General features: G+C 40.1%; 1 protein-coding gene and 1 pseudogene across 1 annotated transcript; one reads left to right on the top strand and one right to left on the bottom strand.

The window, feature by feature from the left end:
* Positions 1 to 2,462: 2,462 nt before the first annotated feature.
* Positions 2,463 to 23,283, bottom strand: LOC115176987 (enoyl-[acyl-carrier-protein] reductase, mitochondrial-like; annotated as a pseudogene).
* Positions 6,062 to 10,520, top strand: smpdl3b (sphingomyelin phosphodiesterase acid like 3B). Its single transcript, XM_029737870.1, has 8 exons — positions 6,062 to 6,240; positions 6,405 to 6,618; positions 6,828 to 6,925; positions 7,057 to 7,200; positions 7,685 to 7,854; positions 8,115 to 8,295; positions 8,565 to 8,698; positions 9,821 to 10,520. Exons 1-8 carry the CDS (start codon positions 6,159 to 6,161, stop codon positions 10,181 to 10,183), a joined length of 1,386 nt encoding a protein of 461 aa, XP_029593730.1. The 5' UTR covers positions 6,062 to 6,158; the 3' UTR covers positions 10,184 to 10,520.
* Positions 23,284 to 23,562: the final 279 nt, after the last annotated feature.

Raw genomic sequence — 23,562 nt, 5'->3', positions numbered from 1 at the left:
ATCTACTTCCATGACCAAAGTGTTTTCTTGCAAAAATATCTTTAGCTAACGATTTGATGTTTTCAATGAGAGTGAAAGAAGTGTGTTGTTTAATTTCCAGTATCCTCGAGTACCTTTTGATTTTTTAGTAGCTTGTAAATTCAGGGAAATCAACTGATGATCAGAAAAGGGTGCCAACTGATGATCTACATCTATAACAAATTGTAACAAAAAAGAGGGAATTATGAATAAATCTATTCTAGATTTACGTGACATAGTTTTGTTGGTCCAGGTATAACCCTTTGCATCCGAATTGAAATAACGCCAGGCATCCTCAACACAGAGATCCTTGCATAATGTAGTGATGATATTGCTATTTTGAAGGCTTTGACTCGTTCTAGGAGGGAAACGATCAGCAGATGCATCAGGTGTTTCATTAAAATCCCCTGAAATAATTAGAAAAGCCTCTGAGTAGTTGTTGCTTAAATCCTGTACTTTCCTGGTAAATTGGGTAAAAAGGGTCTTATTATGAGCATGTGAGTTATGTCCGTATACATTACAAATGATGAAAACAGCATTGTCGAGTTTAACAGTTACTATGACCCATCTCCCGTCTTGTGAAGATGTGGATTCTAGAACGTTATCTTTAAACTTGTGAATAAGTATCAAAACACCAGCAGAATGGTTTGATCCATGACTGAAATAGGCCATATCTCCCCATTGTGCTTTCAAAAATTTCAAATCACTTTCACCCGAATGAGTTTCCTGAAGAAGGACAAAATCTGTGTTACTGCGTTTACAATATAAAAATAAAGCTTTACTTTTTGTAAGATTTCTCAAACCCCTAGCATTCAGACTAACGAAGTCGGAGTGGTAGACATTAAACGCGCCAAAGAGCTGATGCAATTAATGAACCTTAAAGAAAAAGAGATGATGAGCATGCTTGACAGTTTTCTAAAGAAAGATAATCTATCTGAAGAAGAGGAGTCTGTATTCAAGTCTACAACTAGAATTAGAACAGCTTTACACGGATCTGGCAAAGGGTGCCTTTGTAAGGTAAGAGCAAAATGGATTGAAGAGGTGGAAAGAAACACTAGTTACTTTTTTGCACATGAAAAGAGAAACTACAAAAGAAAATCTGTAACTGCACTCAAAATTGACGATGTTTTATGCAAAGATCCCATTACAATATCATCATTTGTCAATTCCTTTTATGAAAACCTTTACAGCTCTCAATTTCAGGAAGATGGTTGTGAAAGCTACATTTGCCACATTCAGAATTATGTCCCTGTAATTGAGGATGATTTCCACGCAGTTTGTGATTCACCTGTGTCAATTGAAGAAATTAGAGAGGCTCTGAATTCAATGAAAAAAGGGAAATCACCTGGCCCTGATGGCCTGTCAGTTGAATTCTATAGACAGTTTTGGGAGTTACTAGAAGACCTGATTTTTAATATGTTTCAAGATTGCATTAAAAGTGGGGAAATGGTCTCCACTATGAAACAGGTCCTTATTTCATTGATTCCGAAGCCCGATAAAGACCCTTCTCTCATTGACAATTGGAGACCAATTACTTTATTAAATATTGATTAGAAATTGATTGCTCTGGTTTATGCCAAAAGATTAAAGAAAGGAATAGATACCATTATAAATGAGACTCAAACAGGATTTATGAAGGGTCGTCACATAAACTCTAACATTCGTTTAGTCTTGGACCTTATATATTATTCAGATGCAATTGACTCAGATGCGATTGTCTTATTTTTGGACTTCTGTAAAGCCTTTGACACAATTGAACATACATTTCTCTTTAGGTCTCTTAACCTTTTTGGATTTGGTGAAAATTTTATCAAAGTAATTTGCATGTTTTAAAATGGTATTAAATAGTTCTGTGTTACTGAACCTTAATACTTCCAAAAGATTCAGTATCAACAGAAGTGTATGACAGGGATGCCCAATTTCGCCATTTGTATTCATTTTGGTTGTGGAACTTCTATCTCTAGATATTCTGAATAATGCAAATTTGTATGGCTTAACCATTTTTAACAAAGAAATCAAAATTTCCCAACTGGCTGATGATACTACTCTTTTCTTAAGAGACAAAGACCAGGTCGCCCATGCCCTTAATGCTATAACTGCATTTTCTATTGCATCAGGATTAAAACGGAATGTTTCTAAATGTGAAATCTTATGTTTATTTGACTCTGATGATAAAGAAATAGAAAATATTCCTGTAAAGGACTGTGTTAAATATTGAGGACTACATCTGTCAAAAAACCACTTAGTCAGACAACATTTGAATTTCTCTCCTAAAATTAAGAAAACCAAAAAATATATTCAGTAATTGGCTACAAAGAGATCTTCCTATACTTGGGAGAGTACTTCTGTCCAAGGCAGAGGGACTGTCTCGTTTTGTGTATCCCTCATTATCGTTAGGTGTAAATCGTGCTACTTGTAAAGAGATCAATAAGACCTTTCTGACTTCATCTGGAAAAATAAGTCTCACAAACTAAAAAAGTCAGTCCTTTCTAATAAAAGAGCTGAAGGCGGTCTAGAAGTGTTGGATTTTGTTGACACAAATAACACTTTTAAGATAAACTGGTTGAAAAGATTTTTGATCAATACTGATTAAATATGGTATTTCATTCCAAATAATGTGTTTAATAAGTTGGGAGGTCTTCAATTTTTACTGAAATGTAATTATATTCCTGAAAGATTACCTGCTAAATTGGCTAGGTTTCACCAACAAGCTTTAATGGACTGGAAAATATTTTTCCTGCACAATTTTTCCCCACATAAAGCTCTTTTGTGGAACAAATCTGACATAACTGTAAAGAATAAGTCATTGTTCTACTCTAGCTGGCATGAGAGGAATATTGACTTTGTTCTTGATGTTTTCGACAACAAGGGTAATATTCTCACATATGAACAATTTGTAACATTAACATTGAAAGAGTTTCCAATACCTTTCAGAGAGTTAATTTCTGGGATCAAAGCCGTTCCCAGTGGTCTAACTACACTAATGAAAACTCATCTTAGCTTTGGTAATGATCACAAAGTTTATCCAGAACTCAAATTGGAAGGCGTCGGCTTACCTGAGAAATCTTGTTGTAATAAATATATAAGACAAATTCTTCATTCACAAAACCAACTTACACTGGAACATGCTTATTCCTGACATTGTCTGGAAAAATGCATGGTTAAGGCCTTACAAATATTGTATACCAAACAAAGTTAAGGAAGAGCACTTCAAAATTTTACATAAGATTTATCCATGTAATTCTATGATATCCAAATTTGTGGCTATTGATGATATCTGTGTTTTCTATGAAAAAGGTGAGAATCTGTCTCACTTGTTCTTTGAATGTAAATTTGTGTCCGAATTTTGGGAAAACCTTGCGAAATACTTATTTACCATTATGAACACCCATGTTTTTGACATGAAAGATATAATATGTTACTATTGCAATGATAACAAGACCACTGAAATGATTGTGATTTTTTTTATTCTTGTTGCCAAATATTTCATACAAAAACAAAAATTCCAAAATTCTATACCAAAATTACTTTTTTTTAAATTGAATTTAACTATTTTATTAAAACATTAACCCTAGTGAACAATAACAAGAATAACATTTCCTAAATCATTACAATAAGACTTTTTCAGAGTGATTACAATTGCACTAGAATTGTTTATTTTTTAAATATTTTTTGTTTGTTCCAGTATTTTATCGTTAATACCTGTGTTCTGTTTTGTATGATGTAAGAATGTAAATTGTTGATCTGTATTTTGAATAAAAATAAATAAATAAAATGAGTATGTGGACACCTTCTGGTAAAACATCTCATTCCAAAATCATGGGCATTAACAAAGGCGACCCATCATTCAGCGCAGGTGGGCAGAGATCGACCTGTTTTGAGCCCCACTTGTTTAGCTACAAAAATATATATACAGTATATATGTTTTTTTGTGTGCCTGTTTTGCATGTTATTTTGGCATTAATTCATGTCACATATCAGTTTGCAAACAATGTAAAATATAAATAATAACCATTGAGTTAATAAAGCTGCATACAAACATGGTCTCTTTTTTGTTTTCTTTAGTAGGGCAGCTCCAAAATGCAGGTGTTTCAGTCTAGCTCAGTGCTTTCTGTGGTGGAGGGGCAGCCAGCTGAATACACATAGTGTAGGGGTTGGAAATCTCTAGGGGAGAGCTTGAAAATTCATGCCCCTTGAGTACTGCCATGATGTCAACATACTTTCAAAATCGTAGCTAGCAAGCCAGCAGTCATCATCATGAAGTAGACAATCTACTGGCAAATCCTTTCCAATCCTTGTCATATGAAGAGAAATTTTAGATAAAACGTATTGGTGCTCATCGGCCATTGGATATAAAAATTACACATCAAGTTGGAAATTGCAAATTCAACATTGAGTGGTTTGAAAGGAATCAGTGGCTAACTGCAAGCATTGCAAAGCAATCACTAGCCTGCTATTCAGTGGAGTGGGTGTGTGGTCCAAGTTGGGTTTAAGGGTCTCTTTTCCAAGCTTAAAAGGATAAACATTCAACATTTGCCATGCTGTCAATCCAGCATGACTTCTGCCGCGTTCAAAACCACCGGAAACTCGGAACTGGGAAATCTCAGACTTCAGTGAGTTCAAGACAACTGAACGGTCATCCAAATCAGAATTCCAAGTCGGGAACTGAGGCATCTTTCTAGAGCTCCGACCTGAAGATCACTGACATCATGATTCAACCTTGTTTTTTCCCCCCAGAGTTCCCAGTTGTCTTGAAAGCACCATAAATCCAGAGAATGCCAGACTTTGATGACAAAGTTTGATGACAGAATTTTCCAACGAAGGACTGCCACGCCACCTTCCTGTTGAAGTGGGCACAGAACAACAAGGTGAGTCCAAAAATGTCTTGCTGCTACATAAATGATGTAATATGCCAGGGAGATATGTGTACTGTAGCTAAGAAAGTAATACTAAGTGTACATTGTGTAGTAAGCTGTGCCTCACCCTAATAATTTGGTCCCTTTTCCCCTCATAACTGGTGCACATGTAGCCTATAGCCTGTTTCAGAGAAATGTTATCATCGAATATTGTAAGAGCTTTCATTGTCTGTGGTATGGTGTGTGTGGTGTGGTGTGGTGTGGGAAGGATTTCCGCAAAACCAAACCTATTTTAAATGTGGTCACCCTAAGCAGGATAGGAGAACTTATGCAGCAGGTTAGGAGACCAAGTTTAAGGTTAGGAAAAGGGTTAGGGTTAGCAAAATTGAAGGGGAATCTTTCCCTTTAATTGGTCAACTATCACATTTACAGCTACCCCAGTAACCACGCCCTTTCCTTGACAGCAAAACGATTCACATCTCTAGTCCCCATTCGTTTAACATGGAGCGCCTGCTCTCTCTGACCAGCAGAAACACAATTCTCACAAGACCATTTCTGGTTACGTTCACCGATTCCACAGCACCCATCTCTGTTTTCACCCACCATGAAACCACAAATGGATCCGCCAAAAGCCACGGGTCCACTTGTCGCAAAAATGTCACTCCTACTGTCACAGACTCATCTTTATCCTGACCCTCAGTGCATGCCTCGGGCTCCGAGAACTATCACCTTCGATACTTCGCCCTCATTCACTTCCATTTCTCCTCCTGTCTTCAATCTGGCACACAGCAATACTACCGCAATACTTTTCCATTTCTAAAAAGCGCTCTCTCTGCCTTCCTTCTCCCTTGCCGGTCACATGACAAGTTCCACTTCCTTGAAACCGGACACTGTCCTAACCTACTACGAAAGTAACTTTTTATCGAATTGGCGAGAAAAGGGTGTGTCCCCTGTTGCAGAGGACATGTTCTACTGCTGGGTCATCACACTCTCAATTTTATTGGAACCAAATAGCAAAAGAAAACATTACATCTAGTTGTTAATTAGTGTTACAAATAGTATTTGCTACAGGTGACAAATGTATGTTTATAGCCTATTTTGACAAATATATTGAACCATATAAGTCTATTAGTAGGCATAATAGAATATAGAGATGAATAAGTATAACTTAAACCCAGCTGTTTCTTATCTTTCATTTTAGAGATTAGGCTATTCAACTAGGGACATGAGTCATGACTTCATAGATTACGGCGTGCACGTCTGTCCAGTGAGTCTACCTTCCCCATGACAGTCACTATGGCTACGATGCGGACAATCCTCCTGTCCTGTCTTCTTTTCACATGCGGGAAAGTTCTGGGGCTGTCAGGTGAGTGCATAAAATGGCCTAACAATATACATTCAACAATTGAAATAATGTATTTAATATAGCCTGATCAACAATAGAAAACAATGTAGCTATGTGTTGTTAGATAATCATTCGATAATGCTGTAGTCGATCTATCTGCGCGTCATCAGCACTTATTTTCCCAGGAAACTTTTGGCACATCACGGATATTCACTGGGACCCAACCTATAAACACACCGAAAATCCTGAGCTTGTGTGTGCATCCAGTGGAAAACGTCCCGCGCCCAGTGCGGGAAAATTTGGAGACTACCTCTGCGATGCGCCATGGGACCTTATTAACTCCACAGTGTATGCAATGAAATACATTCTGCCAGATCCGGATTTCATCGTCTGGACTGGGTACAACAATCTAACATTTATTTTATGTAGCCCTTGTGTGTGTGTGTGTGTGTGTGTAAATTTAACTACTTGTCCATTTACCTTCTTAAAGTAAAATGTTCCATTGAAGAACATTGAGGATGGCTCCCATGTACTGTATATAAAGCTACACATGTGATTGACTTTATCTAAAAGAGGCCCCTTATAACAACCTGACATTTGCCCTACAGAGATGACACTGCGCATGTCCCTAACGAGGATCTGGGAGAAGAGGCGGTTCTCTCCATTATCAGCAACCTCACCCACATCATAAAGCTTGTTTTTCCAAGTGTGTCTAACCTCCATTGCTTTTGAGGGGGAAGTCCCTCTGGGCCAAATTGAAATATATTTTGTTTTCCTTTTGTTGTCCTTTTGGATCTATTCATCAAAGCCATATGATCAACTCATGTTACCTTTCAGATACTAAAGTGTACTCAGCGCTGGGAAATCATGACTACCATCCGAAGAACCAGCTACCCCCAGCCCAGAACAACATCTATGAACAGACAGCACAGCTGTGGCAGGGCTGGTTGGAACCAGAGTCTCAAACAACCTTCCGCACAGGTAAGCTACAACAGATCCTGCCTAGGCCTGGTCATGTAAAGTCAAAAAAATATATATTGGTCACATGCCCTGAATACAAGTGTAGACTTTACAGTGAAATGCTTACTTATGAGCCCATTCCCAAAAGTTTATAGTTAAAAAGTAAGACACATATTTACGAAATAAAAAATGTAAATAGTAATACAATAAAAACAATATATATACAAGGAATATCAGTACTGAGTCAATGTGCAGGGGTACGAGGTAGTTGAGGTAATACAGTGTGGATATGGGTAGGGGTATACCACTTGGGGCCAGTTTCCGGGGCACAGATTAAGCCTTCTGGACTAAAAAGCATGCTCAATTGAAATCATTAATTAAAATAACTTTTCAGTTCAGGACTTGTGTTAATCTGTGTCTGGAAAACCAGTCCATGGAGTCTGGAATGGAATCAATCAACTCCAGTCCAATTAGTTGTATTGTCTTTCCCTTTTTTTCTTTATAGGTGGATATTATACAGAGAACCTGCTGAACCGACCGGGTTACAGGGTTGTAGTCCTCAACACTAACCTATACTACGACCAGAACAAGGCCACAGAAGAAGTTGACGATCCAGCCGGTCAGTTCAACTGGGCAGACCATGTTCTTACAGAAGCTGCCAACAACAAAGAAAAGGTCTTACCACGCTCTCTATGTCGCAAGAAATAGCAAGAGAAGATAAGTGCCTAGTAACTCTGCCAGTAAAAGCCAGGCGTCTGTTAGAAAATATAGAGATAACATACTCCTGTTTTCTTCATATGTAGTGGAGGTGATTTGGAATCAAGCTCTCATGAAGAGGTAGCCCTGTCTGAGACTTGTAAAGCAGATGTTGCATACAGACTTTGAGGATATCCCTTTATGATTTAATCGCAATCCCACACCGATTTCTCTCTTAGGTTTACATCATTGGCCACGTTCCACCGGGGTTCTTTGAGAAGAAGCGGAGTAAGCCTTGGTTTCGACCCAACTTCAACAAACGTTACCTAGAGCTGATCCAGAAGCATCACTCTCTAATTATCGGACAGTTCTTCGGCCATCATCACACTGACAGCTTCCGCATGTTCTACAGCTCGGAAGGTACAGTGTCATTTAACGGATACACATACTACAAACTTTGTTCCATCATCTCAAGACATTCAACATTAGCCAGGGCCATAGTCTGTTTTTGCTATTTTGCCAACATAGCAATGGAGTTGGCAAGAGCACAAACATATCTGGGACCAGGCTAACTCAACATTTGAACATGATTGTTCAAACATTGGATGCAGAGAAAAATGCATGTGTGCTGCCAACTTATAGTACTTGTGCCTCTCATCTATAGTATCTCACCAACTGTCTTTCCCCAGGTTCCCCCATCAGTACCATGTTCCTTACCCCTGGTGTCACTCCCTGGAAGACCACCTTACCTGGGGTTATAGACGGAGCCAACAACCCTGGGATCCGCGTCTTTGAATATGACACCCAAACTCTTCTAGTCAAAGTAAGAGCCGTTGGACTCTTCTTAAAAGCCCCAAAAATCTGTCAATTTAATGGTTGCTCAGAAACAAAATCTTACCACTCTGCCTCCTCCGTTATTGCCTGATTAATAATATAGGGCCGAACCAAACCATACCGTGCTGGCTCAGATAGTTTATTTTCACATTCTTTCCTAGCAGCACACACGTGGTCGACAACTGTGCTGGATGTGCTACCCTGCTGCTACCAGCTTTGTGGAGTATTTTCTGCTTTAATAATAATAATAATTTCTTAAACTTCTATAGCGCTTTCATAAAATAAAAAAATGTCAAGGCGCTTCAAAAGCAAAAACAAAATGGAGAAGGTCAGTTCATGGCTTGATCAGATGACATTTGTCAGGGAAATGGTTGATGGAGATGGAGTCTGGTGATTGTCTTGTAGAGGACATGTTGCCACTGGAGTTCTCCTCCTTCACAATGTGTGGCACCCATAACGAGCCGTCGGTCTCAGCACTGCATTCCTCCACTGCATCTTAAGCTTAAGGTGACTACTCAATTGATGTTTTTAAAAGCAGCCAGGTGCAACAAAAAAGCTGGTAGTGTCCAGATGCATCATTCAAATAAAAAAATTGCCAGCTAGCAGGGGGTGGCAAGTAGCTTAGCGGTTAAAGCGTTAGGCCAGTAACGAAAGAACCCTGGTTTGAATCCCAGAGGTGAAGAATCGGTCCATGTGCACTTGAGCACCGTTAAGTCGCTCTGGATAAAAGTGTCTACTAAAATTGAATGACTAAAATGTAGCTAGCCAAGCCAAAAAGAGTTGACCTGCCAGTCCATCTGCAAAATTTGTGGGTAACAACATATATAAGCAATAAAACACACAATGTTATCCAAAACAGCTGATTAAAATAACTACACATTTACAGCAGCTCTGTGCTTAGGCTGCTACTATGGTGCCATGGCTTCTCTCTTTTCCACATTGTTCCCCTTACTTCAATGCTGTTCCCTATTGTTCTTTTTAACGATGTAATGTGTGTTGTGAGTGACCCATGTAAAATGCACTTTAAATAAATTCGGACTTGATTTCACTAAACTAGACTCAGTAGTGTGAAAAAGGTATTAGTGTCTCCAATCTGTCTCTCAACCCACAGGACATGGTGACCTACTACCTGAACCTGACCCATGCCAACATGGCCCAGGCACGCTGGGAGAAAGAGTACCGCTTCACTGAGAGCTTTCGTGTGCCTGACGCCTCCCCGGCCTCCATGCACCAGGCCGTAGAGCGCATGGCCAGCGACCGCTGCTACCTGCAGAAGTACTACGAGTTCAACTCAGTCAACTACGACCTGACAGAATGCAACAGTGACTGCCGCGTCGACCACGTGTGTGCTGCTAGAGAGGTAGACTTTGAGAGGTACGAGCATTGTCTGGAGAAAGAGAGGGCATCATCGACTGGTGTTGCCATGTTGCCAGTTCTCTCTGTGGTGATCAGTCTTGTCTGGGCAAGCTGTTAATGATCTCAATGTGCACCAAAGATATGGACCCATTACTACTGGCTGCCTACAATGAAAGGACTGAACGGCTGCTCCAATCTATGGAGTCCTTCTCCCAAATGTTGCGATTAAGGACATTTACCTTGAATGATTTAATCAGATAGATTAATGTATCCTTTTCTAAACATAAGATCTTTCATGAATGCCTCTTTTTGAATATAGCAATCAGAATTCACAGATTGACTGCATGCTGCATTTTCCAGTCTGTGCATCTCAATTTCAACCATGTACCACGCTTGTTAAAGTACGTCATGCTATGAAACTTTAGAATAAAATTGTTTAATAGGAAGATCCACAACGTTTGATTTCAAAACTCTTTTTGTGACTTATTTTAACTCATGTTAGTTGGTGTAAACAAAAATGTATACCGCCTGAAAATCTTTTTGATACTCTAGAGTTACAGTTAGTTAGTTAGTTAGTTAGTTAGTTAGAGCTACAGTCTACCATCCTTTGTGGTAGACTGTAGCAAGAATGATCAATGGTTTAATTTCTATATAGTCCCTATATTAATAAATCACTTAATAATGTTTTGAAGATCGAGTTAGACCTAGGGCTGTGGCGGTCATGAACTTGTCAGCCGGTGATAGTTAAGCAAATAACAGCCCTCTCACGGACCGTTAATTAACATAAATGGGTTTATCTCCTGGCTTCCACGCATGGCCTACAAGCCACTGATGCAGACCTTTGGAACATCTACATCTACACAAGTCTAATTAAATGGATATATATATAGCCTACACCATCACAATAAATCCACTATTTATTCTAGACCGGTCTAAAGAAACATGATATGAAGAAAATGTAGTCTATTTTGTCCTTATGTTTGGCCCTGATATGGCTGTGGGCTACAGTAGTTCATTTAGCAGACAAGATTTGCTTAGAATTCCGTTGCATTATGTTTTATTATTTTCCAGTATGAAGAATACAATTGAACATAGCTGAATAAAATAGAAAGGATATTTTCTCAAATATTTCCAAGGAAGTCCGCACATGCAGGTATTCTATCGAGCGGTTAATGAACAGGTCCTCCAATATGCTTAATTTAGAGTTATTTATGCTTAGTTGTTACAAACGTTGGGCTATATGTTTAGATGAATACATTCTAAGGCTGCATGATGTGACTAATGATGATTTGAAAAAAGTTACATGAAATGCATGATTTGTTTCTTGTGCAGGCTGCACACACTTCATGAAGCTTTCATTCACTTACCAGGCCTCAAATTTCCCGGCGGCATCCCCCTTGTGTGGCCATAAAAATCCATGCCTTTTGCAGCCAAAGTGGCGGTTGTGCCCTTGGGCTGAATATAATAATTATAATTCCCTCCTCCCGGCTGCAATGCTACGAAGCACCTTTCACTCACATGGCTCTCTCAGATTTCTAAATTCTTATTAGCCAATGCCCGTCATGTGACCGTGTCCTTCTCACAGGCGTCTCAGCTAAGAAGTAGGCTACAAGTGAAGACAGACACATCAGGGATGCAACTGTGTACATCCCTTTTATTACATTTTTTACATTTTAGTAATTTAGCTGACACTCTTATCCAGAGTGCATACATTTCATACATTTTTATTTTTTTTGTACTGGCCCCCCGTGGGAATCGAACCCACGACCCTGGCGTTGCACACACCATGCTCTACGAACTGAGCCACAGGGAAGCCATAGGCTAGTGCTTTTTTGAATTCCAAAGCACATATTGAAGACGTTAGAAGAACTGTCCACATTTAGCCTAATTTGTCAGCCAACAAGATGAGTAGGTCTAATGAACAGAAAAAGCACTAGCCTGTAGTGCATTCGGAAGTACTCAGACCCCTTCCCTTTTTCCACATTGTTACTTTACAGCCTTATTCTAAAATGGATTACATAAAAAAATGCTCAATCTGCACACAATACCCCATAATGACAAAGCGAAAACAGGTTGACATTTTTGCAAATTTATAATAAAAAAATATATACCTTATTTACATACAGTACCAGTCAAAAGTTTGGACACATCTACTCATTCAAGGGTTTTAATTTATTTTTACTAGTTTCTACATTGTATGGAGTCATGTAGTAACCAAAATATTTTCTTAGATTCTTCAAAGTAGCCACCCTTGGCCTTGATGACAGCTTTGCATTCTCTCAACCAGCTTCATGAGGTAGTCACCTGGAATGCATTTCAATTAACAGGTGTGCCTTGTTAAAAGTAAATTTGTGGAATTTCTTTCCTTCTTAATGCGTTTGAGCCAATCAGTTGTGTTGTGACAAGGTAGGGGTGGTATACAGAAGATAGCCCTATTTGGTAAAAGACCAAGTTCATATTATGTCAAGAAAAGCTCAAATAAGCAAAGGGAAATGACAGTCCATCATTACTTTAAGATGTGAAGGTCAGTCAATCCGGAAAATTTGAAAGTTTCTTCAAGTGCAGTTGCAAAAACAAACAAGAACTATGATGAAACTGGCTCTTATGAGGACCACCACAAGAAAGGAAGACCCAGAGTTATCTCTGTTGCAGAGGATAAGTTCATTAGAGTTACCAGCCTCATAAATTGCATCCCAAATAATTGCTTCACAGAGTAACCGATACAACTCAACACCAACTGTTCAGAGGAGACTGCGTGAACCAGGCCTTCATGGTCGAATTGCTGCAAAGAAACCACTACTAAAGGACACCAATAATAAGAAGAAGAGACTTGCTTGGGCCAAAAAGCACGAGCAATGGACATTAGACCGGTGGAAATCTGTCCTTTGTTCTGATGAGTCCAAATTTGAGATTTTTGGTTCCAACTGCCGTGTCTTTGAGACGTAGAGTAGGTGAACAGATATCCACATGTATGGTTCCCACCGCGAAGCATGGAGGTGGTGTGATGGTGCTTTGCTGGTGACACTGTGATTTATTTACACTTAACCAGCATGGCTACCACAGCATTCTGCAGCGATACGCCATCCCATCTGGTTTGCGCTAAGAGGGACTATCATTTGTTTTTAAACAGGACAAAGGCCCAACTCACATCCAGGCTGTGTAAGGGCTATTTGACCAAGAAGAAGAGTGATGCAGTACGACATCAGATGACCTGGCCTCCACAATCACCCGACTTTAACCCAATTGAGATGGTTTGGGATGAGTCGGACCGCAGAGTGAAGGAAAAGTAGCCAACAAGTGCGCAGCATATGTGGGATCTCCTTCAAGACTGTTGAAAACCATTCCAGGTGAAGCTGGTTGAGAGAATGCCAATAGTGTGCAAAGCTGTCCTCAAAGCAAAGGGTGGCGACTTTGAAGAATCTCAAATATAAAAAATATTTTGATTTGTTTAAACTTTTTTGGTTACTACATGATTCCATATGTGTTATTTGACCTCCAATAGTAAAATAAAGAAAAACCCTTGAATGAGTAGGTGTGTCCAAACTTTTGACTGGTACTGTAAGTATTCAGACCCTTTGCTGTGAGACTCAAAATTGAGCTCAGATGCATCCTGTTTCCATTGATCATCCTTAATATGTTTCTACAACTTGATTGGAGTCAACCTGTGGTAAATTCAATTGATTTGACATGATTTGGAAAGGCACACACCTGTCTATATAAAAGTCCCACAGTTGACAGTGCATATCAGAGCAAAAACCAAGCCATGATGTCGAAGGAATTGTCCATAGAGCTCAGAGACAGGATTGTGTCGAGGCACAGATCTGGGGAAGGGTATCAAAAAATGTCTGCAGCATTGAAGGTCCCCAAAAACCCAGTGGCATCCATCATTCATAAATGTAAGAAGTTTGGAACCACAAAGACTATTCTTAGAGCTGGCCGCCCGGCCAAACTGAGCAATCGGAGGAGAAGGGCCTTTGTCAGGGAGGTGACCAAGAACCCTATGGCAACTGACAGAGCTCAAGAGTTCCTCTGTGGAGATGTTTGTCCTTCTGGAAGGTTCTCCCATCTCTGCAGCACTCCACCAATCAGACCTTTATGGGAGAGTGGCCAGACAGAAGCCACTCCTCAGTAAAAGGCACCTAAAGACTCTCAGACCATATGAAACAAGATTCTCTGGTCTGATGAAACCAAGATTGAACTCTTTGGCCTAAATGCCAAGTGACACGTCTGACAGAAACCTGCCACCATCCCTACGATGAAGCATGGTGGTGGCAGCATCATGCTGTGGGGATGTTTTCAGCGGTAGGGACTGGGAGACTAGTCAGGATCGAGGGAAAAATGAACAGAGCAAAGTACAGAGAGATCCTTGATGAAAACCTACTCCAGAGCACTCAGGACCTCAAACTGGCGTGAAGGTTAACCTTCCAACAGGACCACAACCCTAAGCACACAGCCAAGACAACACAAGAGGGGCTTTGGGACAAGTCTTTGGATGTCCTTGAGTGTCCCAGCCAGAGCCCGGACTTGAACCTGATCGAATATCTCTGGAGAGACCTGAAAAGAGCTGTGCAGCAACACTCCCCATCCAACCGAACAGAGCTTGAGAGGATCTGCAGAAAAAAATGGGATAAACTTCCCAAATACAGGTGTGCCAAGCTTAGCGTCATACCTAAGAAGAATCGAGGCCGTAATCGCTGCCAAAGGTGCTTCAACAAAGTACTGAGTAAAGGGTCTGAATACGTATGTAAATGTCAGATCTGTTTTTTCTAAAAACCCGTTTTTGCTTTGTCATTATGGGGTAGTGGGTAAATTGATGAGAGGAAACAAGGCTGTAACTTAACAAAATGTGGAAAAAGTCAAGGGGTCTGAATACTCCTCCCGAATGCACTGCATGTCAGTCTACTATCCCCCATAGTACAAAAGTTGACCTATTCTATTGGTCAACTTGTACTTCTGCGCAATAAATAAATATTACAAACATAGCCTACTCTGGGACAGTTGTGGGATGCAATAAGAGCCCAAATTAATACAACCCTTCACATCAAAAAACCATTTGAAAGCAATGAGGCTTATGCAACAGGTTAGAACGTTTAGCTTAAAATGTTGATAAACTATTAGGCTATTTCTTGACATTATAAGCGCAGCAATGCGCACATGGCAGTAGGCTGTAAGCGCAAATGTTCCTAAATGCAATCAATCAGCGGGAAAACACTGTTCTCAAAAATGACCGCAAATGCGATTGTGTGTAATGCTTAATTATATAGGTGCATTTTTAATGGTGAAAATGATCTTCCCTAAACTTTAAACTCACACGCCACCTACGTATGTTTGCCAGTTTGGCTCTACACCGGTTGTAAAGCAAATTAATGTGCTTAATATTAAGAGGTTATTTGGCCACTTTAGTTGTGATACAAACCTTGTAAAAACACATAGGCCTATGAGCTAAGATACATGAGGTGTGCGACGATGTTTTTTTTTTAAAAAGTCGCAAAAAAAAGGCATGTGCTGTTTCTTGCCTTACTGCACATGCTGGGCATCATTCACAATTGATAATAAATCATTCACAAGTGATAAGCTAATATTGTCACCCATCAGACTATTCTTAATTTAATGTTGTCTTTACATATACTAAATAATGTGTTAAATTAGATTTGATTTACACTGAACAAAAATATAAAAGGCAATGTGCGAAGTGTTAGTCCCATATTTAATTTGCTGAAATGAAAGATCCCAGAAATGTTCCATATGCACAAAAAGCTTATTTCTCGCAAATGTTAGTGAGCATTTCTCCTTTGCCAAGATAATCCATCCACCTGACAGATGTGGCATATCAAGAAGCTGATTAAACAGCGTGATCATTACACAGGTGCACCTTGTGCTGGGGACAATATTTGGCCACTCTAAAATATGCAGTTGTCACAACACAATGCCAAAGATATCTCAAGTGTTGAGGGAGTGTGCAATTGGCATGCTGACTGCAGGAATGTCAACTGGAGCTATTGCCTGAAAAAGTCATGTTAATTTCTCTACAATAACCCACCTCCAATGTCATTTAAGAGAATTTGGCAGTGCGTCCAACCGGCCTCACAAGCGCAGACCACTCACGCCAGCCCAAGACCTCCACTTCCGGCTTCTTCACCTGCGGAATCGTCTGGAATTTGATCACGTGGAACTTGACTGCAGTCATGACTCGTGACTGCCGATGGCGGTAACATGGTCAGTGTAACAGCTCTAGTTGGACCCTGCAGTATTGTTTTTAAAGTAATAAACCTGTCTAATACGCGTCATGATCGTATTTGCTCAGTTATCTCATGTCTGTGAGAGGGAGAGTAAACGGTCTGTTGAAATAGTTCCTAGAGGAACATGGTAGAAAAGGGTAGTATTACAGGAAGTAGCAGTCTTACCACAGGAACAGTGACTGGCTGCTTGGCCATCCCTCCATACCTCACCATCGACCCTCCAACTCTGAAAAAGTGTGGGGGGGGGACTATTTACTTGATCAGATATAAAATCCCCTTGAATCTCAGAACATCAAGCTATGGCAACAAAGAAGGTTCAGCTCAGTCACCTGAATACTTACTGTAAGTGATGGAGGAGTTCCGTTGCACTCTTGCCCCCAACTCCGTTCAATGCCAGCTTAGGCCTTGGACGGGTCTATAAGGAAATGAAATAATGATATTTTCTTGGATGTAAATTCACTATCATATTTAAGCCTTCAGAGCAGTGTTGAAATCCACAGACCTTGAAAAGTTCCTTCATTTCATCCCATCTCAGGGTCTCCTCTTTGATCACGTGACTGGCGCCCATGGCCTTCAGCCTATCAATAAGCTGTGTGAGGTCTGGCCTGTGAAAAGGGACACGCAAGTACATGCAGTTCTTCAACACGGGCCTTCTTGAATACGCAACCTTGCTTAATATAATCACTGCTCTCCAAGGAAGTTTCTATAGCAGTCTCTCTCACACATAGACATCACTTTATTAGGGTAGTAGGCTATATTATGACAGTGGGTTACTTACAACAACCCTGTTCTAGAACAAGACTCAGTGCTGTTTTCATTATATCAGATTCCCAGCTGATAACCCAGTGTTATCATGAGGGCTGGAATCCTCCCCCTAAATTGTTTTACTTCAGCTGCTGAAAGGTCACATTCTTAAATCAGTCACTAATTCAGATGTTCTCTTTTTGAAATGTAGCTTAGTGCAGTATGCATTGGTTCTATTCACTCTGCACCAAACCGAAGAAATCAGACTGAAACAGGGAGGGAGTCGAGGGACTACCTGGACTTGACCCATAAGAAACACTCATTTTTGTTTTCTGTTGCAAAAGATTTTCAGTTGCGTGTCCTAATGAATACGAAACTGTCCGTTTGGATTTACCTGTCTCTGACCACGTTGATGGTTTGGATCCCCCTTGCAGCAGCAATCTGCATGACAGCCTGATCCACACCACTGTTGGCTGCATTCTGGATCACTGTGTCACCTGGAATGAACTCACATACAAAGAGCAGTGCAATACACATATTATATAGTGTACTGTGATGAAGGAAGGTTAGGTTCTGTATAAAAGACTGAAGCTAACTTGTATCGTTTTAACACTATTGGGCCAACCCAAACCTACTTTGCTGGCTCTGACATTTTACTTTCATGTTCCTTTTGATAGGTTTGGAATTATGAACTTTAAATCCTTAGTTGTAATAGAGAAATGAGGGGTGCCATAACATTTTTTACATTTTAGTAATTTAGCAGACGCTCTTATCCAGAGCGACTTAGAGTAAGTAGTGAGTGCATACATTTCATACATTTCTTTTTTTCCCCCCGTACTGGCCCCCCGTGGGAATCGAACCCACAACCCTGGCGTTGCAAACACCATGCTCTACCAACTGAGCCACACTTTCCTCCTCCTTCAGATAACCATTAACCTCTGTTGTTAATAGCCCCTCGGCTATCTGAAGGAGGAAAGTATATGATGGGGGCAATTAAGCTTGGAATGTACTGAGTGTAGGGAAAGCGATCACATGTGGCAGGCATTGATAAGGGGAGAGAGCCATGGATTAGGGAGAAATAAAAGTTTATGGCACTTAGGAAAGACACAATGTTTGTACAGATGTGTAGGAGGAGACTCGGAGGAAGGGTTAAATATCAGTGATTGTGTGACAAGGTTTTTGTCTAATGCAGCTGTATTGACCATCTGGGAAGAATAAACTTGGTTAAGCTTTCATAGTGTCCATAGAGTTTTTACTCTGAGAATTAGAACCTAACACTTTCCAGCAACTTAGGTGGATGCATAACAAGGTCAGAATCATATAGCACTGCTTGGCTTAGCCGCAGTAGTGTTAAAAAGGTATTGGATAAGGGTACAATGGGCAAAAATGTAGATGCTAAGCTAGCCGTTACACATGTTGAAATGGTGAACTTAGCACACCTGGTTTCAGCTCCTCAAAGTCAGAGAGCATCCCAAAGGCAGTGCAGGGGTTAACCTGGGCAGCGAGATCACATCGTCTTCAGCTAAAACCGCTGCTGTCCTCCACGTCCCTGCTCAGAGAGAGGGAGAAAAGGACGGGGTCGTATTCATTAGGCACCAAATAGAAGAAAACGGACTGAAACGGGAGGGACCACCTAAACTTGTCCAAGTACTTGTTTTTGTTTTCCGTTGCAAAACATTTGAATACTCTGTACCCCACCCTAATGAATAAGGCCCTGGGGCCTAATTTATAAACATTGTGTGGGTACAAAATATGTCCCAAAACATAAGTATGCCAGTTCATGTAAAAGTTGGCATTTATAAAAACTGGACTTCACGCAAGAATGAGCCTATCCCCCTGCAAACTTTAGACCATGCATATGCACAGTTTCTAGTGGTTGAAATATTGCATTACAAGAAGGCATGAGTAGCCTAGTAGTAGCCTTGTGCAAATGCGTAATATGATGACACTCTTATTTGTAATAAAAAAACAGGTAGGCCTAGCGAAATATAGTAACAAGATGCAATCATTTGCGGTTAGTGAGAAGAGCGTAAACCCAATTTATATCTTTGCATGCTAAAATAATTAGAAATAGGCGTATACTGTATATCCTATTATTTCATTTTCATGATCATTGCAGAATAAATTCCTCACCTTTTCTGACTGAGATGGTTTCATAGGCTACTCGCAAAATAGCCTATAGGCCTACAACATGTTAGGATAGATGACCATTTGTCCCATCATTTAATTGGACACACTACACAAAATAGTACGATAAACTGTGCTTCAGATTGTAACGGTAGAACAGAAGGTTCACCTTTTCTAAAGACGTTTGTAGGCTACGCCTGAGTACTGTAATGTGAAATGTACTGAGGAGACAATTTCATATAAACATAAATCATACACTATATATACAAAAGTATGTGGACACCCCTTCAAATTAGTGGATTCGGCCATTTCAGCGATACCGGTTGCTGACAGGTGTATAAAATCTAGCACACAGCCATGCAATCTCCATATACAAATATTGGTAGTAGAATGGCCTTACTGAAGAGCTCAGTCACTTTCAAGATGGCACCATCATAGGATGTCACCTTTCCAACAAGTCAGTTCGTCAAATTTCTGCCCTGCTAGAGCTGCCCGGGTCAACTGTAAGTGCTGTTATTGTGAAGTGGAAACGTCTAGGAGCAACAACGGCCCCAATGAACACCTTTGGGATGAAAGGTGTTAAATGGGGTTGAGCCAGATCTAATTGCCTAACATCAGTGCCCAACCTCACTAATGCTCTTGTGGCTGAATGGAAGTAAGTCCCCGCAGCAATGTGGAGGCTGTTATAGCAGCAAAGGGGGGGACCAACTCCATATTAATGCCCATCATTTTTGAATGAGATGTTCGAAGAGCAGGTGTCCTAATACTTTTGGTCATGATATATATATCATAACCTTGTCAGAATAAATTCCTCACCTTTTCTGGCCATGATGAGTTTATATTCCCGTAGTATCCATATACCAAATTACCCTGCACATCTCTCATTTAATTGTGACTTTTAGTTAGGCTATTATAATTTCAAGTTTTTGCTCTATGCATCAGACAGGGTGTGCGGTTGATAACATACAGTAGAATTTAACAGGTGAACAGTCATTGGCAGTGCAGCATATTTAGGTTCAGGAAAAAGTGAGTGCAGGTCTACAACAAATTACAATTGTTTTTGTCTTTCAGAAACGGTCAGATACCGCAAATGTCACTGCAAAAGAAAACATTCTGCCAACACCTCCAAAGACATTTGATCTTGTTCACCATTGCTATTTCCTTTAGATACTATCTTGACCTAATTCCAATACTTCCAAACAGCAAATAAAGGCGTTATTGTGACCATAAACGGTGAATGATGGGAATTCTTCAGGCGGAGTTATAATGCTTGTTTACGCATGCCGTTTCACGACAGGTCTGATTTATAACGAGAAACATGCGTACGAATAGCGTCATTTATAACCGTTGCGTAAATTTCACACAAAATATCTGCGTGCGCCATTTCTGTAAAGACTGCACACATACAAAATATTGAGATTTATAAACTTGGCGCACGCCATACATACGCATGTTTCCGTTATAAATCAGACGCGTCCTGAAACTGTGAAAAACGCCCATCATTCACCTTTTATGGTGACAATTATTCCCTTATTTGCTGTACACTTTGGAAGTATTCGAATCAAGCCGATGCAGTTTCCTAAAGGAAATAGCAATAGTGTTACGTGTGACGTGTTTTTCTTGCTCCCCATTTTCCGATGGTGGGCGTGGCTTCGGGCCGGAGTCCTGGCAGCTGTAGCTGATTGAAGAGAGGATAACTGTTTGCCATGTGAGCTCAGAGAGAGGGAACACTTTTTTTTTTTTTGGCTAGTTGAGGATTTGATGATTTGTTGTTTTAATTTATCTTTGTTTGTGTTTCAGCCTGTCCTCCTGAGGTACTCCACCCTACCTAGGTCCTGGAGAAGGGAAAAGGTAGATCTGCCCATGGGTGTACATTCCTACGTAGATAACCCATTGTTTTACACACTAGGTTAGCCGGGTGGGTGTCACCCTTGTATTTCTTTTTGGAACCAGGTAGGAAAGTGGGTTAGGGTTTAGAGTGTGTTAGGAAGGATTAGGTGTGTAGAAGAGGGACCTTTTGTTTATTTTCATTACTTGGACCCCGATCCCAAACATTTCCTTCTCTTACCTTCCCTGGTTTGTTTTTTTGTTTGTTTTATTACTGGTTCTTTATGGGTGTTTTTATATTGTTTGCTTAATTACTTTACTAAACATCCCCCGAGGGCTAACATTGAGTTCTGGTTGTTGTCTGGTTATTTCCGCTCATTACACCCCACATTTCTTCCCCATCCATCTAGTTTACCTTGTGTGCGTAGGCACAGGCATTTACGTCTCCTCCTCAGACGTACTACACACAAGGGGAGAACGTAACAAATGTCTTTGTAGGTGATGGCAGAATGTTAAACTTTTGCAGTGACATTTACTGTAGGCCTAGGTTATCTGACAGGCAAAAGGTTTATGAAAGACGACAACAATTTCAAATTGCTGTGGACCTGTAACAGACCGTCTGAATTTAATAGGGACTAATGTTTTGGATTTACTTATTCTCGAACCTATGCTGCTCTGCCCGAATTCTGAAACATTGTTTACTCCTGGTGGTAGCCATACACACATCAATGCAAAAGATCAACTGTTTGTTCACCTGTTCAATTCTACTGTATGTTACAAACCAGCTTCCTTTCTGATGCATAGAGCAAAATACTTGAAATAATAGCCTAATAGGCCCAATTAAATGAGAGATGCCCATGATAATTTGTTGTAGGCTATGGCTACTTCGAGAATATGAACCCATCATGACCAGAAAAGGTGAAGAATTTATTCTGCAGTGGTGATGAAAAATGGATTGTGTATGAATGCAATATTATCTACTCAAGAAATGGGAAATTACAGTATTCAGAAGTAAGCTACAGAAGTACAACTCTGTTCCACTGTTAATAAACTGTGCTCCGGATCGGATGGCATAGAGCAAAATACTTAAATTAGCTTATCTATTTTACTACTGTGAAGTGGGTCCAATTAGAGAAGACGAATGGTATCCTTGTTGTAGGCCTATGCTAACTATTTAGGCCTATGCTACCTCGTAATTATAAAACCATCACAGAAAAGGTGAGGAATTTATTATGCAATGATCATGGAAATTAAATAAATAATAGCCTAGGAAATAGATGCCTATTTCCAAATATTTTAAAATACAAAGAAATCAAATATTTTCTCTCTTTTCACTAATGGCAAATGATTGCATATTGTTATTAACCTGTTTATTGTTATAAATAAGACTATACCCCATTTGAACAAAATTCTAATCTACTTGTATGCTTGCAACGCAATACTTCAACCACTATAAACTGTCCGTACGCATGGTCTAAAGTTTGCGGGAAGGCGAGCACATTTTCACGTCAAGTTCAGTTTTTATAAATGACAACTTTTGCATGAAAGCTGGTGCATGCATGATTTGGGATCTATTTAGTAGATTTGCACGGTTTATAAATGAGGCCCCTGGTTTCTAAGGCATGAAGGGCCATTGAAAGAGCTTGAATGTAAACCTAGACAGATATTTCAGCTCAGTAGTATCTCGTGAGCATTAAAGTATTAACTCACCTAATCCAGCATCTCTTGGGATCACCTGGGCCACCCCCTCGTTTCCTCCTACTGCTGGAAGGTCAGGTGGGATGGCATAGGTACCTGCAGGACCAAATACGGACATTGGCTTTGGATATAAAACAACTATGGTTAGGATCAATTTGATCTCGATCCAGTTCATTCATGACAGGAACTAAACAATAAATGTAATTGTGTGTGTCACCAGTGTGTGTTTTTTTCATTCCTTTTTACCTTGGATCATGTTTATGTGAGAAGGATTGACGGGGGCTGCCAACAATTTTACAAGGACACTCTTAGCACCAACAGAGGGAAGCTCCATGCTCTCCAACCTGTAAAACACACAAGACACATGTCAAGTCTTCTGGATTCTCTCTTCCGATACATCTGTAACTATGACAGTACGTCACGGCAGCATTGCATTTACATCCAGACTCAATGGTACATAGTACTCAATATTTTAACATAGCTAACATTCTTACTGAACAATTTGAGAAGGCTCCTCGTGGTTTCTGTACAATAGGGCCGTACAACCATTGATTGAAGATTCAGTTGAATACCTACAAATACTACCCCTCACGCTTGATAGCTATTGTTGTTGAGTGGTGGATCCACTGGTGAAAGTTCTACATACTGTATGCCTCCTCACCTCGGTTCTTTTACATAACCATGTGATACTTGACACCTTCATTTTAAAACATAAAAAGCATAAACCCGTAAACCTAGCCGTCTTGGATTAACCCTTGGCATGTCAGAGTCAAGTAGGCGTTCCACCACTTCCGAATTCGCCAGAAAAAGTTCCGCCCCCCCATTCATTTTCAACAGGCGCACACAGAGCAATGCGTAGCAG

Source organism: Salmo trutta, chromosome 37 (assembly GCF_901001165.1).
Source record: "Salmo trutta chromosome 37, fSalTru1.1, whole genome shotgun sequence".
Taxonomy (NCBI): domain Eukaryota; kingdom Metazoa; phylum Chordata; class Actinopteri; order Salmoniformes; family Salmonidae; genus Salmo; species Salmo trutta.
Note: the sequence above shows the minus strand (reverse complement) of the source record. Positions and strands in the feature narration are given on the sequence as shown.